Genomic DNA, 20347 nt, shown 5'->3' with positions numbered 1-20347 from the left:
CTCCCAGTACAGAGGGCAAAGCAGCCGGGGAGCTCAGCGGGTGAGAGATCAGGGCATCCGGGAACCCCGATTGGGACTCTGATGCAGCCGAGGAGATTCAAGCGAGACGCGCCACGTGTCTCCACTGTGTGGGCCCGAGATGTAGAGGACTGTGAACTGGGGAAGAAGTGCTGAATCTCAGACATGGGGATAAGCTCAGAGGGTACCTTTTAACTTCCTCCTCTTTGCAGTGCTCATGCCGGGGAATAAAGTTGAATCCAAAGCTGAATTGCTAAAGAGATGATCAGAGCTTTGGCAGCACGTGTCTTACTCATGTCCAGACCACGCCCCCCACACTTTAACTTTTTCTGTGGCCTGCCCAAGCAATGACGGAATCTATAAACTGTCAGAAACAGATATATTGGTGTGCTGTTGAAAAGGGCTAAAATAATTTCTTATCACCCCACAATTATGCTCTAGATTAAAACAGAAAATATGTAACTGAGACAGCTGTCAGGGCCATATTTTATGTGTCGTTGGGCCCCATAAGGAACTATTAGTGGCCTCCTGTTTCTATAATATCCATTTTAACTTCTCTAGGGACAAAGAATAATAATTTTCATAGCAATTGTATACAGGTGCCCAAACGTTATTTACATTCATTTAATCCAAATATACAGTATTTGTTAAATTTCATCACTACCCGGAAAAATAATCACACAGCTCTTGTCCTCCTTAGTAATCACATTGGCTGTTATATCTATAGGTTTACCCTTGATTGCTCTAAATACAGATACTTGGTTCACTCTTCTTTTGATTAATTTGTTATTTTTTCCGCTATTTGTTTGAATCATATTAGAATTTGAGCTGGTATCTTGGGGAGGGGGAGATTTATTCTCTGGAGTCCCCAAATTAAGGACAGGTAGAGAAGGCTGAATCACTTACAGGCTTTTAAATTTTTAGGTACACTAAAGGAGATTTCTCTACACTTGAAGTCCTAGCTTCAACCAACCACTATTACAACTGTAAAGGGATCCTTCTCTAATTGTTGAGTTCACTTTTTATTTTACATTACAGAGGACCCAGTAGAAAGAGTGTGAATAACAGTTGTGCCAAGGAAAGGAGCTACAGTAAAGCCCCGCTCCATCGCAGTTCCGTTTTTGCGGTCCTGGTATTTTGCGTTTTTTTCTGTAATGTTATTTTACTATTTAAATCATTGAAAATGAAATATTTTTGTGTTTTCCATAGCTCTTGCTCTGTCTCTCAGTATCTTTTATGTGTTTAAATGAGTTTCTATTGTTTTAAAAGTGTATTTTAATAGGGTTTTTCTATTTTGCGGATTTTCACTTTTCGCGGGTGGGTCTGGAACGTAACCCCTGCAATGGGGGGGGGGGGGGGTTTACTGTACATGCTCTAGTGTGGATACTTCATTGCTGAAGATCACAAGAGAATAACAAAGGTGAAATAATGCATTGTTATTCACCATACACTAAAGCTGGCCATATACTGATTGAAATTCGTATGATTCAGCAGGGATTTCGATCAATGTGTGGCTGTCTCTGCTGGACAGAGATCGTTTGATCACTTTCTGTCAAATGGTCAAGTTAAAAAGCTTTTCTCAATTAGCAGATGGGTGCAACTGTACCCCTGCAATAGAAAAGGGACAGTGTAGACAAATCCATGGAAGTGCCTTTTGAAGGTGGAAGGTCTGTTTCTGCTGATTTCCAAAACTGTCGGTGCAAAGGTTTAGATAACTAAAACAAGGAACATATGAATGTTCGTACAGAAAAACATGTCCTTTCTGCCGCCAGTGTCGTGGCATGCTATAAAAACAAGGGGAAACTCTAACGATGGAGATGTTATTCAAGGAGGTTAACTAACTCTTTTCGCTCCTTAAAGAGACATAATTGGACATTCCCAAATGCACTAGTAGACACTAGGCACATGCAGATGTACTGGTCCCAACGAAATCCTCAGATGCGGTAACTGTAGGATTGGATCATCTCAGACATCTTCTTCCAACTGTCGATGAGGCTGGCAAAGGGCATGCTCATTGGTATCGAGCCACGCCCAAGCCTCCGCGGCATTTTAGAAAAAGTGAGCCTGTTTCCTAGCTGTGATGCACAATTTAGCTGGGTATTGCATTGCAAAGGGGGCCTGTAATATCTGAAGGTGTTGTTTAACCACTTTGCTCTGCTTTTCTGTACCTCCGCTGGATAGTCAGGGCAAACCGAAATGCGTACCCTGTTGTTGAATTGTATGTTCTGACTTTCCCGCGTGAGGTGCAAAATAATTTATTTATCCCTATAATTCAATAGGCGGGCCAACTTAGTGCACGGCGGATGCCCTGGTTGTAATGGCTGAGGGGGGACTCTGTGTGCCCTTTCTACTGCATATAATAGTGGGAAAGCCTCTTTGGCAAAAACATCCAGCAGCCAATGTTCGACAAAATCAAAATGGGATCCCTGCCTTCCACCTTCTCAGGCACAGACGTTATTCCGCCTCAGTGGTTTTCAATGTCCTCAGCCCGTCAATGTCATCAGCCTGACACTGCTTGCCCAAGTTGCCCTCAGCCTCCTCTTGCTCTGTGTCGGATGCTTCTGGGGGGTGTCCAGCTTCCTCATCCTCTACCCACTCAACAGGTTCAGATAGCTTCTAGGTATAATAGCGAATATCGCGTGGCTGGTCCTTAGAGGAGGTTTTTGAAGTTTCAGGCAGTTTACTCACAGTTTCTGGCTTTTCAGTACCAAAAGGGTTCCCCTGTGCAGGGGCCGTGACGGTGCCATGTTGGGTCTTAGGGCGCAAAGTGTCTTCTTTATTTTTACGAGTCATCATGACATGCTAGGAAGCGGGGTACACACTGGAGCTGACAGCGGGTGTTTCTGTGGGATCGAGTGTGATTGTTCAGTGTTCAGGAGGCTGGGAACAGGATCGCTGTAGGATATCAATCAGGAGCTCTGTGAGATAGTTCTTCTCACATGCCACTTGCGGCCATGCCCCATTGGTCAGCTTAAGGCATTAGCTCTAGTCAAAATTGTCCAAACTGGGGTATCTGTTTTGATGTTTTAAGTTAATATTTCATCTTAAACTGATAAATCAATTTTGTAAAAAGACAGCTTTATTATATTCGTTAAGGAGTCCAGTGGTGAAATATCTTCACAATTCCCAGCTCCATCCAGCTGTGGAGGCCATTGCAAAGTCAAGTGAGCTGCTGCACGTCCAATAAATTCTCCAAAATGTAAAATAAAAAATAGATTTTCAAACAGAGACCCCTGAATTTTGGCCTCTTTCAATCAAGAAGAAAAACAAGCTACAGCTGTAGAAACTGTGCCACTGGAAATTCCAAAAGATAAAAAGAAGGTGGCTGGTAATGACACAAGACTGGATGTAACTTTCCTTTACACACCAAGATTCTTACCTGTATAAGAGGCTGAGAGCCTGGAGCTGTTACAAAATTAATCTGCCAGGAGTAACGTCTGCAGTCTCGATATGATGTTGAAACATAAACCTCACCATTTTCTGAAATAGCTTCCAGGGCAAACTTTAGCTTTGCTGCTGATATGTCTACAGGAAGATCTACAATGCAAAGAAATAAGTGTCCATCCGCCAACATGATGAGTAAACAAAAATGGCATGGAAGGGCTTTGAACAGCAAACAAAACAAACATTTATTTCCATTAAAAAACAAAAAAAACAAAAAACCAAACAAATAGCACAACATTTGCAAATATATGTGGAAGCCAAACTGCCTCATCGATGCACCCCTGTATAGTGCAACCCTACTGTAGTTTATGAGAGTCTGCATGTTGGAGACCATATATATACAGCAATAGGTAAATAAAGGGTGGGTATGTCTGAAGGTAACTTAATCCTTACAAACTCCTTCCTGTGAAGCAAACGCATATATGCAGCCTCATGGAAGTAGGCCTTTACTCATGAGGCTGCATATATACTCCCTGACAGCTCAGGGCCTTCTACTAATGAACCAGAGAAAGGGAGGACCGATTCCAGATCACCCGGTCAGTCACTGTACAGCTCTCTCTGCAATTTTTCTCCTTTTGAATGGAAAAAAATCCATCGTATATTTATCTCTTTGCTAGAGGAGAAAATTGTAAATCAGAAAAAGTGTGTGTAAAAGAAGGAAAAAATAATAATAATAATATTAATAAAAAAGATTAATAGCTAGACCAGGGTTTTATCTATGTCAGTATCAGGGTTAGGGTGAATGCTAGGGTCATAGGTCAATGTGTTTCATGTAGGCTTTAAAAAAGTATTTTTTTAAATTTAGTATCAGTTTAAGTTAGTGTCAGTGTATGTTTTAGGTAGGATAGAAAAAAGCAAAATGCGCATAATTATTTCTGTGTCCTACTACAGGTACAAACAACAAATAATATACATATATGTAGCATCATTGTGATTGTTAGGAGTAGGAGACTTTGCTTTTAATTTTTCTTTAGAGGTAGGTCGGGGTAATAGCAAGGTATACAAAATAAATTAAAAAAATATTTTTTTTTACTATTGTGTGCCAGTTTTAGTTTGATATAAAAAAAATCAGAGCAGGAGATATCCAATAATATTTACCACCAAATGAAAGCCCAATTTGACTTAAAAAAAAAAAAAACAAGGTATAATTCACTTGGATACACAAAGTAGTTGTGCTGATATGTACAGTTTTATTAACACATGTCACAGTAGTTTTTATTATTATTTTTTTACAGTTCTTTTAGCAGTCCCTTGGGGGGACTTTGGTGAAATAACAGGGGTAAATAATAAATAAAAAAGACCCCTAATGTCTCACTTTTGAGTTAAGGAAAGGGACAGAGGTCAGAAATTCTCCAGTCCCTTTCTCTGCAGCCACAGCTGCACTGGACAGTGAATGATTGGGAAGTGCTCTGTGCAAAGCTGCTTCCTGTTCATTCTCAAATTGAAGCATAGTAAGAACAGTTATTTCAGGTATGAATGAACACAGTGAGTGATCGGTACTAATCACTCACTGTGTTCATTAAAAAAAGGAAGGAGCTGGTACATAACATATTTATTAGCCCCTGCTGCTTGCTCCATCCTGAAACATCCCCTGCAGCATTCAGCTGGAGGAGAGGAGGGAAACCAGGGGGCGGGAGGCACGGGAGCACACGGGCAGCCACGTAGCCTAAAGAAAAGGACAGGAGGGGTGGTGGTGGCGACATTTACTATAACCGATCCCCTTTTCTTCCTGCACCCGCTGAATGCTGGGGTGGGAGAGCAGCTTTCAGTGGCAGCAGGAGGAAAGGGGATCGGTACAAGTAAATGCCGCCCTGTCGCCCTTCCTGTCCAAGTTCTAGGGCTCGGCAAGGAAGGATCACAGTCTACCTGTCATCTACCCATGATTGAGGGGTAGATCGCAATCAATGGGTTGTCGACCCCCACACTAGTTTTACACTTTAAGAATGTTCGTTTGAATTTCTAATTCCAGTCAGATTGATGTTCATTTTTGGCTGCAGAGATGAAAAAATTTGAAGGAGCATGATAAAATAATTTTTAACACATTTTTAACAGTATATGCGGTGTTCATTCAGGAACATGCATTAATTTCAAATTCGAATGTTAAAAGCAAACAAAAATTTTAAGTATTTTCAATTGACATCTGCTAAGTCATCAAATGTACTCAGAATTTTCATATGAATAGACAGTCCACATTTAAATTAAAAGAGAAGTATGGGTTTTCTTTTTTAAATGATCCTACTTACCTAGGTTGATGCAGCATCGGTCCAATGCTGCAGCTGTCTGAGAAGCGAGCAATCTAACACTGCAGATCCCTTGGTTCTCACAGCTCCCCAGGCAGAGAGCTGGTGACTGCCAGTCACCGACTCTGTCATCTGCCCCAACCCTCCCGTGCTCACTGGATCGCTGGGCTGTGAAAGGGGCAGGATCAGCCGGCTCAGGCTCCCAGCAGCTCGCTGAGAGGCTGAGCCGGTTGATGGTCCAAGCATGTGGGCAGATCCCGACTCCAATGTTGAGATTTTGCCCGAACCTGGACCGGCTTTGTGACGGCAGAAGACAATGGACTTCAGCCTGCTGTCTGCTGAAAACAGGTCAAAACAACAAACAAGCTTTGGCTGTACTACTCCTTTAACGCTGAACTCCAAGCAGGTAAATGACCCGGCTCTGTATTAAATTACACATTATAAAAAATTTTTTTGTGCAACAGCACTTGGCAAAGCAAGTGGAATGACACCAAAGATATTTTAGGCTCTGTAAGGGTGGCATTCTAACCACTACTTTAAGGGGCCCCCAATAAATTATTTTTAGCAAGGGTTCCCTGAGACTTAAAAATCTTTTCAGTGTTCCTTTGGGGTAAAAAGGTTGAGAAAGGTTTGGAAAGGAACATAACCTATGAGTACTACCTAACTGCACCAGAGAAAGGTCAGGCGAGAGAGCTGTGTAAATATTAGGACTTAATGGACAGAATTAAAAACTGATGATTTAGATATATTTAAATGGAACATTTATGGGTTTGCTTCAGTTCAGGAGGAGGCACACACAGGACATTTTTTAAAGCTGGAGTTTCAGAAAGCCCAATTCACTATTTAATCTAGAATAATGAAGATGAGCACGAGTGACAGTACCTGTAACCTCTTTTCCATAACCCACAATACTGAATGTCCCTCCAATAGGTGGAGAAGCTGTGAGCGTTCTGTTGATTCTTATTGATGTTCCTTCAGTCCAGGTCGATGCTTGATAGATGGCTGAATCAGCGCTGTTCCGAATGCCCTGAATATGAATATGTGAATATGCATATGCATGAATATGTGAGGATTGAAGAACAGAGATTAATCATTATTCTGTTTTTCAATTTTTTTACTTTTTTTGACAAACCATCTTTTGATACTAAACAGCTATCCTTTTCAACCACTGATTTATATACAGTATATATATATATATATATATATATATATATATATATATATAAAATCTTACTGGCTTTTTAATGAAGATAATAAAGTAAAAAGAAAATGCAAAAAATCGTTTAACCCATCTGAAACTGAACTATGATTAGCTGCTGTGGGCTGCTATACATTGCACATCCTCAATGCTCCATGGAGGACTAAAAAAAAAAAAAAAACAATTAGCAGACAACTTTATTGTGCTTGAAACTACAGCTTATTACATATTAATTCTACATCTTATTACCGGTACATATTAAAGTTAATGTAAAGCTTCGATTTTTTATTTTTCAATAAAATAAACAAAGCTTGTTTGATATGTTCAATAAAAATATAAAAAAAAAAAAAAAAAAGCTGTTTTGCTCAGAGTTACCCCGATTCTCCTCTGGGGGTCCCTCACCAGTGATCCCGGCTCCTTCTCTTCGGCACGTGCCCCCATAGAAAGCAGCTTTCTATGGGGGGGATCTCGTACAGGCTAACTTCCGACACAGACAGGGCAGCACAGTCCCACTTTGATTGACAGCAGCAGGAGCCAATGGTTCCCACTACTATCAATTAATCCCCTCCTCCTCCTTTGGAGAGGGAGAGTGGAGAGAGACGCTGCTTTCATGCACAACACTGGATTGAGAATGGGCACAGGTGTGTATAAGGAGGGGGGAGGGGGGATGGTCCTGTTGTACAGAAGGTTTTTTTTCCTAATGCATAGAATGCAACAGGGTAAAAAACCTTTGGGCTTTAGAACCACTTAAAATTCAGGATTAAAAAGCCCTTCAGATTCCTCCTACATAATAATTCCATCCCTATTAAATGGGAATTTAGGGCAATATGACCTCTGAAACATGTTAGCTGCCATGTCATGATAGATCCCTTTATTGTGTGCCAAACAAAAATGTATATCTGGGCTGATCCCTATGGCTTGGTGCAACCATCCTTTCATTCTATCCAAGCTAACTTTCTCAGGGATCCCATTAGAGCTCCCACAGGCAAAATAGCGCTGCCCCACTAGAGCAATCATCTGACTTATGTGGAAACTCCAGAATGCTTGGAGTTTAGCACTCCAGCACCCAAGTTCTGGAGAAAGAATTATTAATACCTCCACACACAGTGGTTTTGTATATGCCTTACTCTTTGCAAAGTTTCACTCTTTCCAGTCCTATTTTAATTTGTTGATGGTCCGAGCAGCAGTGATTCTCAACCTCAGTTCTTAAGTACCCCCAACAGATCATAAACACCAAGCCTTTATGGACATCCTGTGATCTGTTAGGGGTGCCTGGGGGCTAAAGTAAAGACCCACTGCTCTAGGGGATGCACAAGAGTATTTACATTCTCTAGTGATTGTCTTGTGGATTGCCCACCCAATAACACCTTTAAATGACACACCATAGTTTACTGCAGACATTATGACATTACATGACATTATTTATGGAACAACCCTATGTCAAAAAATAACCATATATTTTTGTTAAATTTTCTTATGAACAAGATCTCTCTCTCAAACGTACCTCCGCAAATCCTACAGCAAAGAGCGGAAAATTGTACCCGCAGTTGTATGGTGTTATAGTGATGGTATACTGGGTTACAGATGTAATAATTTTGCTGGTCACATCAAAGCTACTGATCTTAATCCCACTTTCGGATAAGGCTGGTCTTTGCCTGTGAGCTGTGTCACATACAGGAGAAAGAGATAAACAGCTATGTTAATGTATAAGAACAAGTTTAAAAGAAACATAGGTGCTGCCTGTCTTGATTTGTATCTAAACCAAACATCTTACATAACTTCATAATTTCAAGAAAATAGTTTATCACCCCTGAAGACTTGGAATGTCACCGATATGAAGTGTATTTTATAAATACTGCATGCTAAGAAGCAAAACCCTCTTTCCCAAGGTGTTTCTGCCAGTGCAGTACTAGGCTTGATGCAAAGGAAGACTAACTTATGTTTGGTCAGCTTTAGATGTTGACATTATTAGGTGAAATAGAAGGTACATTTTTTGGGAACCGTGTGGGCTGAGTCATCTTGGATTCCCCAGCTTTATTTACAATAAAGCCTCAGTTTACTTAAAACAACAAAAATTACATTTTGGAAGCCTTGCACTTGGCATCCATCCTTCCCACTGGGGTATTAGGTTTAGGCACAATTATAATTCCACCTTGGGTCCCGGCGGTTGATTGTGGATCATCCTGTTTTCTTGATTTTGTCCATTCAGGAATCCTGGTTCCTGGCATACATCCATCCCATAGGGATATTCTGATAAGGCACAGCCTAACCTCCATCTTGGGGTCCTAATAGCTGGCAAGCAGCTAGTGAGTGGGGTGTGTCTGGGTGCGAAGAATCTTTCTTCATTCACTTTTGGAGCACTGGATTTTCTTAACACTTAAATGTTTATATGAACTTTTTTTGTACTGAAGCACTTTATTTACTGGACTTTATGGATTGTTTATGATTAATACAATGATCTTATGCACTTTCTAATGATAGCACAACACAATATTTGCTTTTATGGTTTATATGTAACATACAGTGTCTCACAAAAGTGAGTGCATCCCTCACATTTTTGTAAATATTTTATTATTTATTTTTGTGTGACAACACTGAAGAAATGACACTTTGCTACAATGTAAAGTAGTGAGTGTACAGCTTGTATAACAGTGTAAATTTGCTGTCCCTTCAAAATAACTCAACACAGCCATTAATGTCTAAACCGCTGGCAACAAAACTGAGTACACCCCTAAGTTAAAATGTCCAAATTGGGCCCAAAGTGTCAATATTTTGTGTGGCCACCATTTATTTCCAGCACTGCCTTAACCCTCTTGGGCCAAAATAGCCATTTTCCCTCCCTGGTGTCATGTGACTTGTTAGTGTTACAAGGTCACAGGTGTGAATGGGGAGCAGGTGTGTTAAATTTGGTGTTATCGCTCTCACTCTCTCATACTGGTCACTGGAAGTTCAATATGGCACCTCAATGTGAAGAACTCTCTGAGGATCTGAAAAAAAAGAATTGTTGCTCTACATAAAGATGGCCTAGGCTGTAAGAAGAATGCCAAGACCCTAAAACTGAGCTGCAGCATGGTGGCCAAGACCATACAGCGGTTTAACAGGACAGGTTCCACTCAGAACAGGCCTTGCCATGGTCAACCAAAGAAGTTGAGAGCACGTGCTCAGCGTCATTTCCAGAGGTTGTTTTTTTGGAAATAGATGTATGAGTGCTGCCAGCATTGCTGCAGAGGTTTCAGAGGTTGAAAGGGTGGGGGGTCAGCCTGTCAGTGCTAGGCCATTCGCCGCACACTGCATCAAATTGGTCTGCATGGCTGTTGTCCCAGAAGGAAGCCTCTTTTAAAGAAGATGCATAAGAAAGCCCCCCCCCCCCCAAACAGTTTGCTGAAGTCAAGCAGACTAAGGACATGAATTACTGGAACCATGTCCTGTGGTCTGATGAGACCAAGATAAACCTATTTGGTTCAGATGGTGTCAAGCATGTGTGGCAACCAGGTGAGGAGTACAAAGACAAGTGTGTCTTGCCTACAGTCATGCATGGTGGTGGGAGTGTCATTTTCTGAGGCTGCATGAGGGCTGCCAGCACTGGGGAGCTTTAGTTTATTGAGGGAACCATGAATGCCAACATGTACTGTGACATACTGAAGCAGAGCATGATCCCCTCCCTTCGGGGACTGGGCCGCAGGGCAGTATTCTAACATAATAACGACCCCCAGCCCCAAACACACCTCCAAGACTACCACTTCCTTGCTAAAGAAGCTGAGGGTAAAGGTGATGGACTGGCCAAGCATGTCTTCAGACCTAATCCCTATTGATCATCTGTATGGCATCCTAAAAAGGAAGGTGGAGGAGGGCAAGGTATCTAACATCCACCAGCTCTGTGATGTCATCATGGAGGAGTGGAAGAGGACTCCAGTGGCAACCTGTGAAGCTCTGGTGAACTCCATGCCCAAGAGGGGTGTACTCGTTTTTGTTGCCAGCGATTTAGACATTAATGGCTGTGTGTTGAGTTATTTTGAGGGGACAGCAAATTTACACTGTTATACAAGCTGTACACTCACTACTTTACATTGTAGCAAAGTGTCATTTCTTCAGTGTTGTCACATGAAAAGATATAATAAAATATTTATGAAAATGTGAGGGGTGTACTCACTTTTTTGAGATACTGTATGTGGGTATACCGTGAGGGCAGCTATCACAGATATACTGTATATATTATCTTGTTAGATTGTGACACAATTATTTGCATGGTGACACTTTTGCGAAACTTGTTTCCAATTTTTTATTATACTTAGTCAGTAACCGTAGAACTTTGCTTTGAAATTTATGCTTAGGAAAGCACCTAGCCTACCAAGGAGAGAGGAAAGGGATTTACCCGAGATGTCACTTGTTGTTCCTTCTTCTCCAATGTACAGGACATCAACAAAGAAATCTTGGTTTGCCATTAAACGGATAGTAAGCAGGTTGAAGTCTTTTCCAGCGTACTTTGATTCTATAAGTTCCAACAAGTCGATGCACGTATATGTCCAGCTGAAAAAGAGAGCACTTTCATCACATTTCCAAAGGAACAATGTCAAATCATTCAAAGAAGAGAATGTTGTGCGTATTATGTGACCAACCTACTTATCCCATGCAGGGTGAAAGTGGGCACTGCATTATAAAATATATTTTACCGGTATATTTCCATTTTTTCATTTTGTTAAATAGCTGATATTTATAAAAATACCACAAATATTAAGTTTATTTATTTGTTTGTTTAATTTATATATATTTAGTATATCTGTTTATTGAAAGTTGTCAGGCTTACAATTTCAACACCAGTGCGGCTTTGAAATCACACTAATTCAGCGCAATTTCAAAGTTGCACATCAGTGCTATATGCACTGCCGATTTCATTGCGACTTCATTTAACAGAAGTTTATGCAAATTGCAATGAAGTCATCAAAAACTAGTGCAGGAACCTTTTTTATAATGTCGCAGCGATATGAATGGTTCCATTGACGGCAAAGGAGCACAACATAGCATGCAATTTGGAACTCTCAAATCGCATGACAAGTTGCACCAGTGTGAATGGGGACTAACAGTTGAATGCACACTCTGCATCAGTTGCACACTGAAGAAAACACAAAACAACAAATAAGATTTTACATATAATATATACAGTATATTATATTGAAAGTGCAAAACAACCAGGTTTTAAGTGTTTAAGGCAGCATTGATTCAGATGTTGCTACCAACAAAGGAATACCCAATGTCAAGTGAACCACAGGCAAATGGGACCAAATCTATCACTTATTTCTCTAGCTATTTGGGCTTGTGTTAGGAAATGAAGATCCCACTAGAAGATGCAGGTGTCTGTCATCTTCTATACAGTTAGGAAGGTGATCCACACAATATGATCTTATAGTCCAACCTTAGATTATATCATCACATCATTATTAAAGAACTGACCTGCTTTACTGTATCTCATTTAACTAAATGTGTTTATAGTCCCATCATCTAGTATTATTTATTTAATTGTTTTCCCCAATAAAGTGCTTTATTGAGCAAATTAAAAAAAGATATACAAACAAGCCTCTAAATAGAGGATGGAAATAGGATAACATAGCCAAACAGTCTTGTAACATCAAGTGTGTGTGTACAAATAACAATACAACTCAACTGTGAGATTGAGTATCCGATATACTGAACATAGTGCTTTGTACCTAATTGAAGATACTTTCATATTGAAGCTTCATCAAAGATATGTTGAATAGTAGATTCCGCGTAGAGGTGGATAGGAATCCAGATAGTTTTAATGTGTTATCTCATAGGAACATTGGAGAGAGACTTTAAACCTCCAACTCCAGAACGAAGAAGTTGAGTTGGGGTTCAAAGGTATAGGAAGAAATAAGGGGGAAGAAGAAGAGGGGTGAGGGCAGGAAGAAATAAAGGGAGGAAGAGGAGGGAAGATGAAGGTGTGAAGGTGAGAGGAGAATTGAGGTGAGGAGGGGGGTAACCCGGTGTGGACGTCCAGTTAGTGAAAGAAATATCCAGTTTAGGCACGGTTCGAGAGTATAGAAATGTTTAAAACGATAACTCTTATTTCCATTTCACCCATTGTATTTTAAAGAGTTATATTCTTGTGATACTGAGAAAATCTGCCAGATGGACCAAAGTTTCCGGAACCCATCGTTCCTTTCCATTTTCATGGCGATTGCCTTTTCCATCTCATAGATCTGATCCATCTTGCCTATCCATTCTCTGATAAGTGGTGTGTGGGTAGAGTTCCAGTGTAAAGGGATCAGGCTCTTTGCTGTATTGAGTAGGTGTCGTACCAGAGAGGATTTGTATCTTCGATATGAAAAAGTATTTATGTGTAAGAGAAATGTGGGAGCATCAAAATATAAATCTACATCTGTTATATGTTTATCCAGTATGTAATTTCTTTCCAAAATGTCTGTATTTTGGGACAGGACCACCAGATGTACATGAAAGTGCCACGACCACCTCCGCATCTCCAACAGGAGTCTGACAGTGAGGGGTACCAGTGTTTAAGTTTTACAGGGGTCCTGTCCTCCATTGTGCATTTGTGAAGGATTTGCCCAAGTCTTTTTCCCAGAGTAATTTAAATGGATCAGTAAAGTCTGATGAGGTTTCGTTAAGCCCTTTATAGGCCTGCAAAGTCACCTTTCTCATTGGAGTCTGAAGGAGACAGCAGTTTTCAAAGCTTGTGAGGTCTCTATGGAATTGTGACTTGTCCTTATTGCTTTGGAGGAAGTCGTGCATCTGTACATAATTCCAGAATGACAGAGGGCTATTAACTGAAAATTTTCTCTTCATCGCTGTAAATTGCAGTATTTTGGAGTTGTAAAAACAGTTACTAGCCAGGACCCTTTTCATTTCCCCTTTCTGAGTAGTGACAAATGAATTGTTGTCCAAACCCGGTGGGAACTCCGGGTTGTTGTATAGAGAAGTGAGGGGGCCAGGGCATGTAGATAATTTGTGTTTGTGTAGTCGTTTTTGGAATATTGCAAGGGTGGTATTTATCAGAGGGTGCTTTTTGATTTCTAGTGGATGTGAGGACGAATTGGACCAGAGCATGTAGTGAGTGTCATAACTAGTCCAACCACGTTCAATATTAACCCAGGTTTTGGTTGAACTAGGGCAGTGCCAATCAATTATCCTGGTTAGATGAGTAGCAAAATAATGTTTCTGAAAGTCCGAGATACTCATGCCACCATCAGCCTTACTAAGTTGCAAGTATTTGAAGTTAATTCTAGGGTGTTTGTTTGCCCGTATGAAATATCTCTGCAGAGTGGTAAGCTTTCGGAAAAAGGAAGCGGGTATATGAATAGGAAGCGCGTGGAAGAGATAGAGCAGTCTTGGCAAAACAGCCATTTTGATAATGGCTGCCCTACCAAACCAAGAGAACTTACCTCTGTCCCATCTCCTCAAACCGCTTTCCAGTGTCTTTAGTAAGGGAAGATAGTTAATGTCAAACAAAGAGTCAAGCTTAGCTGGTAATCTTATGCCTAGATATTTTAAAGCTTTTGATTCCCATCTATATGGGCAGTTAGCTTTAGTTAGGTTTATTAAATGCGGGGGGATTGTTAAGTTGATGGCTTCAGACTTTGAATTGTTTATTTTAAAATTGGAGAAATATCTGTATAGTTGGAATTGTTTCTTCAGGTTTGGGATTGAGATATGTGGCTGAGCGATATAAAAAAGAAGGTCATCAGCATACGCCAAAATTTTGAACTCTTTTTTGTTTAGCCTAATGCCTTGAATAGATGGGTCAAGATTTATTGATCTAATCAGGGGCTCTAAAGTGAGAATAAATAGGAGAGGGGATAAGGGGCATCCCTGTCGAGTACCATTGTGTAATTGTAGTGGATTGGAAAAAACCCCATTGCCCCTGACTTTAGCCTGTGGATTAGAATAGAGAGCCTGTATCAAAGACCTTAAATTTGAACAAAATCCTACATGTGCACAAATAGCAAAGAGAAAATCCCAAGCTACCCTGTCGATGACCTTCTCCGCATAGGTGGAGAGTAAGAGACCTTTGAACTTGGCAGACCTGGCACCATGTATCAGGTTCAGGGATTTAATTATGTTATCCCTGGCTTCCCTTCCAGGCATGAATCCGACTTGGTCAGGGCCAATGATTCTCTCTAGATAGGGGCGTATTCTATCCGCTAACATTTTGGCTAATATTTTTAAATCAATATTCAATAAGGAGATGGGCCGGTAGCTCAAGCAAATAGATGCGTCTTTATCTGGCTTGGGTATAACTGTTATATGGGCCATAAGAAATTAATTGGATGGTTGATGTTTGTCTTTAATAACATTGAGGGCATTTGTTAAATAAGTGGCCAGGATTTCTGCATTAATTTTATAGTATTGTGACGTAAAGCCATCAGGTCCCAGGCTTTTGCCTGGCTTTAAAGCTTTGATGGCAGTTATGACTTCATCTGGTGTTATGTCCGATTCAAGGTCGGCCAAACTATCGGAATCAAGGGTAGGGAGGCCACTCCTGATCAGATAGTCTTTAATGGCTTGATCTCTGTTCATGTCAATGTGTTCAGGTTTACTTTGTGGAGGGATGTTGTATAGGTTTGCGTAAAAATCTCTGAAGGTATTAGCAATTGCTCTGGAGTCCTGAGTAATATGTCCTTGTGGGTTTTTGATGCCTATAATATTATTGGAAGTTTGTGCCTCTCTAAGAGCTCTTTCTAGGGTCTTGCCTGATTTATCTCCATGCTCATAGTATAGAGATTGTTTAATCTAGTATTAAAGTAGGACTATAGACACAACTTTTTTTTTTCATTTTGGATAGAGTAAGGCAGGGTTATAACCCCTGTCACTGTCTCTAACCTAATCTCTAACTAAGTGGGTCACATATTCAGTGACTTCCCCCCAGCTTTTCCAGGCCCTCTCTCAAGGATTGCAAAGAGTTTTGGAATGGTCAGTCTAGGCATAGGTAGGTAGATCAGATCCTTAAAATGGCTGACTGTACAACAGTTTTTGGAAGTCCACCAAGGCCTAAATGTGGTTTTTATCATAAATGTTGGATTGTAGGGGGCCCAAGGACCTCTAAAAAGTAGTTACTGCAGAGCCTCAAAAGATCTGAGCTATACTTTATCCAGAATCACTGCAGCTTTATCCTCCTGCAGGCTCAATCGGTTATGTGCATGTGACAGTTATCCTGCAAGAAAATACTTGAGAAATCTAGAGTCAGGTCCCCACAGCCAGGGGAGTTGGATGGTGGCAATACTAAGCCTTGGGGTTGAGTTACCCCACAAGAAGGTATTAAGCTCATAATAAGGTGTTTCAAAACTTTCTAGTTTATCCAGACTAGAGAGGTATTTAAAAAATAAAAAAAAATAGACTGGTAAGTTTTATTTTGATGAGATTTACCCGCATATTGAGGGACACAGGTAAATTGTTCCATGCTTTCAGGCTGGACTTAGTGGAAGCCATCAGAGGGAGAATCTAGCAGAACTCTGCAAAGCAGTTCTATAATGCTTTGCAGTGTGAATGAGACAACATTTGTTTTCTGTGTGTCCTTGTGGTGACAGGTGTTTTACCATGCAGTGTGAACCCCCCTTATACTTCAGTGGGTCATAGCAAACATGATGTAAAAACAGAACAGCCTGCAGATATCTCTCTAGCTCTTCCACATCAATTTCCTAGATGTTCATCTATGCCATGAATCCTCCAAAGAGTATTAAAGGGAAAACCACAACCATAGTGTAGTGATTTTTACACTCACATAATGCAAATACAAATTTTTCTTCCATAAATACTGTATATTACTGTACAAACCAATCATCAGTAAAGAAAGTAAAAGTGCAGATAACTGCCTGTTACCCCAAACCACCACCATGTACAAAATGGACTCAGACCAGAACTTGCAACCTTTGGGTTTTGTTGAGTCATACAAAGCTTTAATATCAGGTTTTCCCCTCTTTGTTCTTCACCTCTACTGGTCCAAACACCGTCTGAACCCTAAATAATATGCAGCACCCTCCTAGGTAGGTACTAGGAAAAAGCATATATGTGGCCCTGTCTGCTTATCAGGGGGGCCTGATCATTTAGTTAGGCTGTCACATGTTTCCAAGTGTGATCTGTTGAGTCTGGGGAATCTCCCCTCTGTTTCCAATGAGGGCTCTTATTGGACAGTGGAGGAAACCTACCCAATAGCACACCGGGGCTTATAGCTGTCTCAGTGGGTGGAGTTGGCCGCAATGCACCGTGGAATGACTTATAAGTCTGAGGGGAGCATGTGACAGGGTGTCTTTGGTGGGAAGCAGAGTCCCAGGAGGAGGCTGACGGCTGTCTCTCCTCCTGTCAGAGCTAGAGAAGGTGTCCTGGGCAGTCGGCCTAGAGAACGAAGGTCGAGCTGGGCTGCAGAGAGAGGGATCCAGAGTGCTGTGGACTGAGTGGAGCTTCTGGGCATAAGTTTTAGGGAAAAACAGAGTTGTGAGTACTTGAAACCACCCAGGGGTCTGCCTAGGAGAGGGGACCACTCCAGAAGGTCAAAGGGATCCGGGAGCCAGCTAACCAGTAGAGAAGGCTTAGAAAAGAGGATGCCAGTGTCTAAGCCTTGAAGATAAGAGAGTGAAAGGTGGCACCGGTGTGGGCCCTGAAGTGTTCAGCAGTGCAGCAGAGTATACATGTAGCATGTAAGGAGTGCTTAAGGGAGCTTAAAGAGGACTTCTTCATTCAGGAAAGAAGTCAGAAGTCAGTTCAGCATTAACAGGCAGCAAGCCATCGTTAACCAGCATTAATAGACGTTGACCAGCATCCAGCAAGCGTCAAGTCAGCGCCAAGCGGCATTTTTTAATTGTCCTTAGCAATTTCTGCATAGTTGAGCCAAAGGAATATCCCACTCATCCCTTCTCCTATCTAAGTTACCAAATAAATACAAAAAACCCAAAGATACTGGACTGGTCATTGTCTCAGTGCTCACACTTGGAGAAACATGCACAAAGGTACTTTTGTTGCACCCGGTGACCCAGGGGGACCCATATCCAGCAAAACAGCTGGGAATTGTGCTACAATAGGTAGAGCAGACTGTACTATGGATCTGTGCTCTGAGACAATGAATCTCATGAGGAAGAGGGACTGAACACAGATTAATATTGAAGAAAAGCAGCATGATTGAAAACACTATTACTCTCGAGGGTTAAAGTAGCTCTAAGCTCAAGGACTAAAAATCTTATATGAGCGTTAACATTATATCCCAGTGATCCTGCCAAAAAGGTCCTTGTTCAGCCTATTCTTGTTATGGAGTGACAAGTGTCTCCCAGTTGAGCTCCTGTATTGTCACCTTGTCTTATGCACCCTTGCAGGAGACTACAAGTAGCTGTGCTAACGCACACTGTTGTTACTCTCAAGGAGCTGGTCCAGAGCAATGAGGTGTAGCTGATGCATGCAAGAGATTACATGTAGACAGGAAGATGAAAATACATTGTAATTGTTTATGATATGCACTATAAAGAAATGTGGGGTGCGCTAACCAAATAATGATTATGGCAGCACTAAGAAATAAGGAATAAATACTGTATGTGTATAAGAGAAATAGTGCGCTCAACAAAAAAACTTTACAATAAGGTGCATATTCAACATCACTGTTGATCAACATTTGTTTGATTCATCTATGCACCTTATTGTATAGTTTTTTTTGTTGAGCGCATTATTTCTCTTATACACATATGATATGCACTGCTTCCTGCAAAATAAAATCTTTTAAAATGTAGAATTAATTTCAATCTGTAAATTATAAATGTACCATATATAACATAAGTGACTAGGGGATCGTTCTAAAATTCATATATAATTTTCTAACATGAATTAGTTGTTGATATGAGCTACTCCACTTACCAAGCAAGCACCATCACAGGACAAGCAGTGATAACCCTACACTCTGTACCCACTGAGTTCACACAGTATGACTGTTGTACAATATGCTTTAATTACAGTAAACAAGTTGGAGACACTGCTTCTCATGCCAATAAATACATAAAAAACATTCAAAAATATACCTGTAACCCTGAGCCATGTCGTAGGGAAATGTATCGCTTCTGGTGGAAACCGTGCCAGGGGAGTCAATGTCTTGATATTGAAAAGATATAACAATTTGATTCATGAAGTTACCCTTGTAAGCAAGGCAAAGCTGAAAGTAAGACACAAAAACATCTTTTATCAATCACCTTCTTTATGCGCATCCAGAGCATTTACAAGTTCTGTTACATGTGTTGTTACCTAATCTGCAAATCAGTTTACCTTGACTACTGCAAAATTGACTTGTCTTGTTTTCCACTAATAAGACTCTAATTTCTACAGCTCGCCTATGAATGCTGCTGCAAGACTATTTATACCTTGACCATCTGCTGATTGTCTCTGCCAGAAACTCACTGGTCTGTAAGACCCCATTTGGTGCCCACGTTGGGTTAAGGCAGTCATGTCCAAAGTTCGGCCCGCGGGCCAGTTGCGGCCCGTCCTTTGCTTTCATACGGCCCCCAGAGACACCGCTGATCAATGTCTCTCTCTGAGACATTGCCCATCCCCCCCCCGATGCCGATGCAATGGCTTGGGGGCGGGCCCCTGTCCTCCCTCGGCAGTCCCGCCGAGTCCCACTCCGCCCCCCGCTCTGCTCTATGTGCCTGGCGCCGCCCACAACTGCATTCCTTCTCTCCTTCACCGCACAGCCACACAGCCACCTGTAGAAGCCGTGTGGAGCTAACCGAGGAGGTGTTATCTCTTCTACTGCCTGTCTAAGTAAGTGTGATTTTATCCATAAAGCACTGATGCTTTTTATTTCATATATATATATATATATATATATATATATATATATATATATATACCGTATTTATCGGTGTATAACGCGCACTTTTTCCTCCTAAAATGGAGGAAAAAGTAACAGTGCGTGTTGTACGCCGATGTAAAAAAAAAAAAGTCCAGGAAGCAGCAGCGAGAGGTAGAAGGGGGCGGGTGGCGCCAAAGAGAAGGAAGGAAGCGCTGTCATCGGAAGTCCTGCCTCCTATGCTCTGCCCGCCCCATTCTACCTCTCGGCGCTGCTTCCTGGACATTTTTAAAAGTGATTCGGATAGTGTCAATGGAGCTGGCGAGGCTGAAATTATGGGCACTGTGCTGGCGAGGCTGCAATTATGGACACTGCGCCGGCGAGGCTGCATATATGGTCACTGCGCTGGCGAGGCTGCAATTATGGGCACTGCACTGGCGAGGCTGCATGTATGGGCACTGCGCTGTTGAAGCTGCATGTATGGGCACTGCGCTGGCGAGGCTGCAATTATGTGCACTGCACTGGTGAGGCTGCATATATGGGCACTGCGCTGGCGAGGCTACATTTAGGGACACTGCGCTGGCGAGGCTGCATTTGTGGGCACTGTGCTGATGATTGTATTTAATTTTAAATGTCAGGCAAAATGGTTGGCCCTCA

General features: G+C 41.4%; 1 protein-coding gene across 1 annotated transcript in view; it reads right to left on the bottom strand.

Moving 5' to 3' along the window:
- LOC309556569 (fibrocystin-L-like) overlaps positions 1-20347 on the bottom strand; it is a gene marked incomplete at both ends in the record, with an annotated part of 290856 nt that overhangs the window by 203357 nt on the left and 67152 nt on the right. The window contains 5 exons of the mRNA XM_082259013.1: positions 3398-3555; positions 6585-6729; positions 8405-8562; positions 11273-11427; positions 18927-19057. Coding sequence (XP_082115139.1) covers positions 3398-3555; positions 6585-6729; positions 8405-8562; positions 11273-11427; positions 18927-19057 — 747 coding nt within the window. The remainder of the gene's footprint in view (positions 1-3397; positions 3556-6584; positions 6730-8404; positions 8563-11272; positions 11428-18926; positions 19058-20347) is intronic.

Source organism: Pelophylax lessonae (genome assembly GCF_965119305.1).
Source record: "Pelophylax lessonae genome assembly, chromosome: 5".
Taxonomy (NCBI): Eukaryota; Metazoa; Chordata; class Amphibia; order Anura; family Ranidae; genus Pelophylax; species Pelophylax lessonae.
The sequence above is the reverse complement of the archived record's forward strand: the minus strand, read 5'-3'. Positions and strand labels throughout refer to the sequence as shown.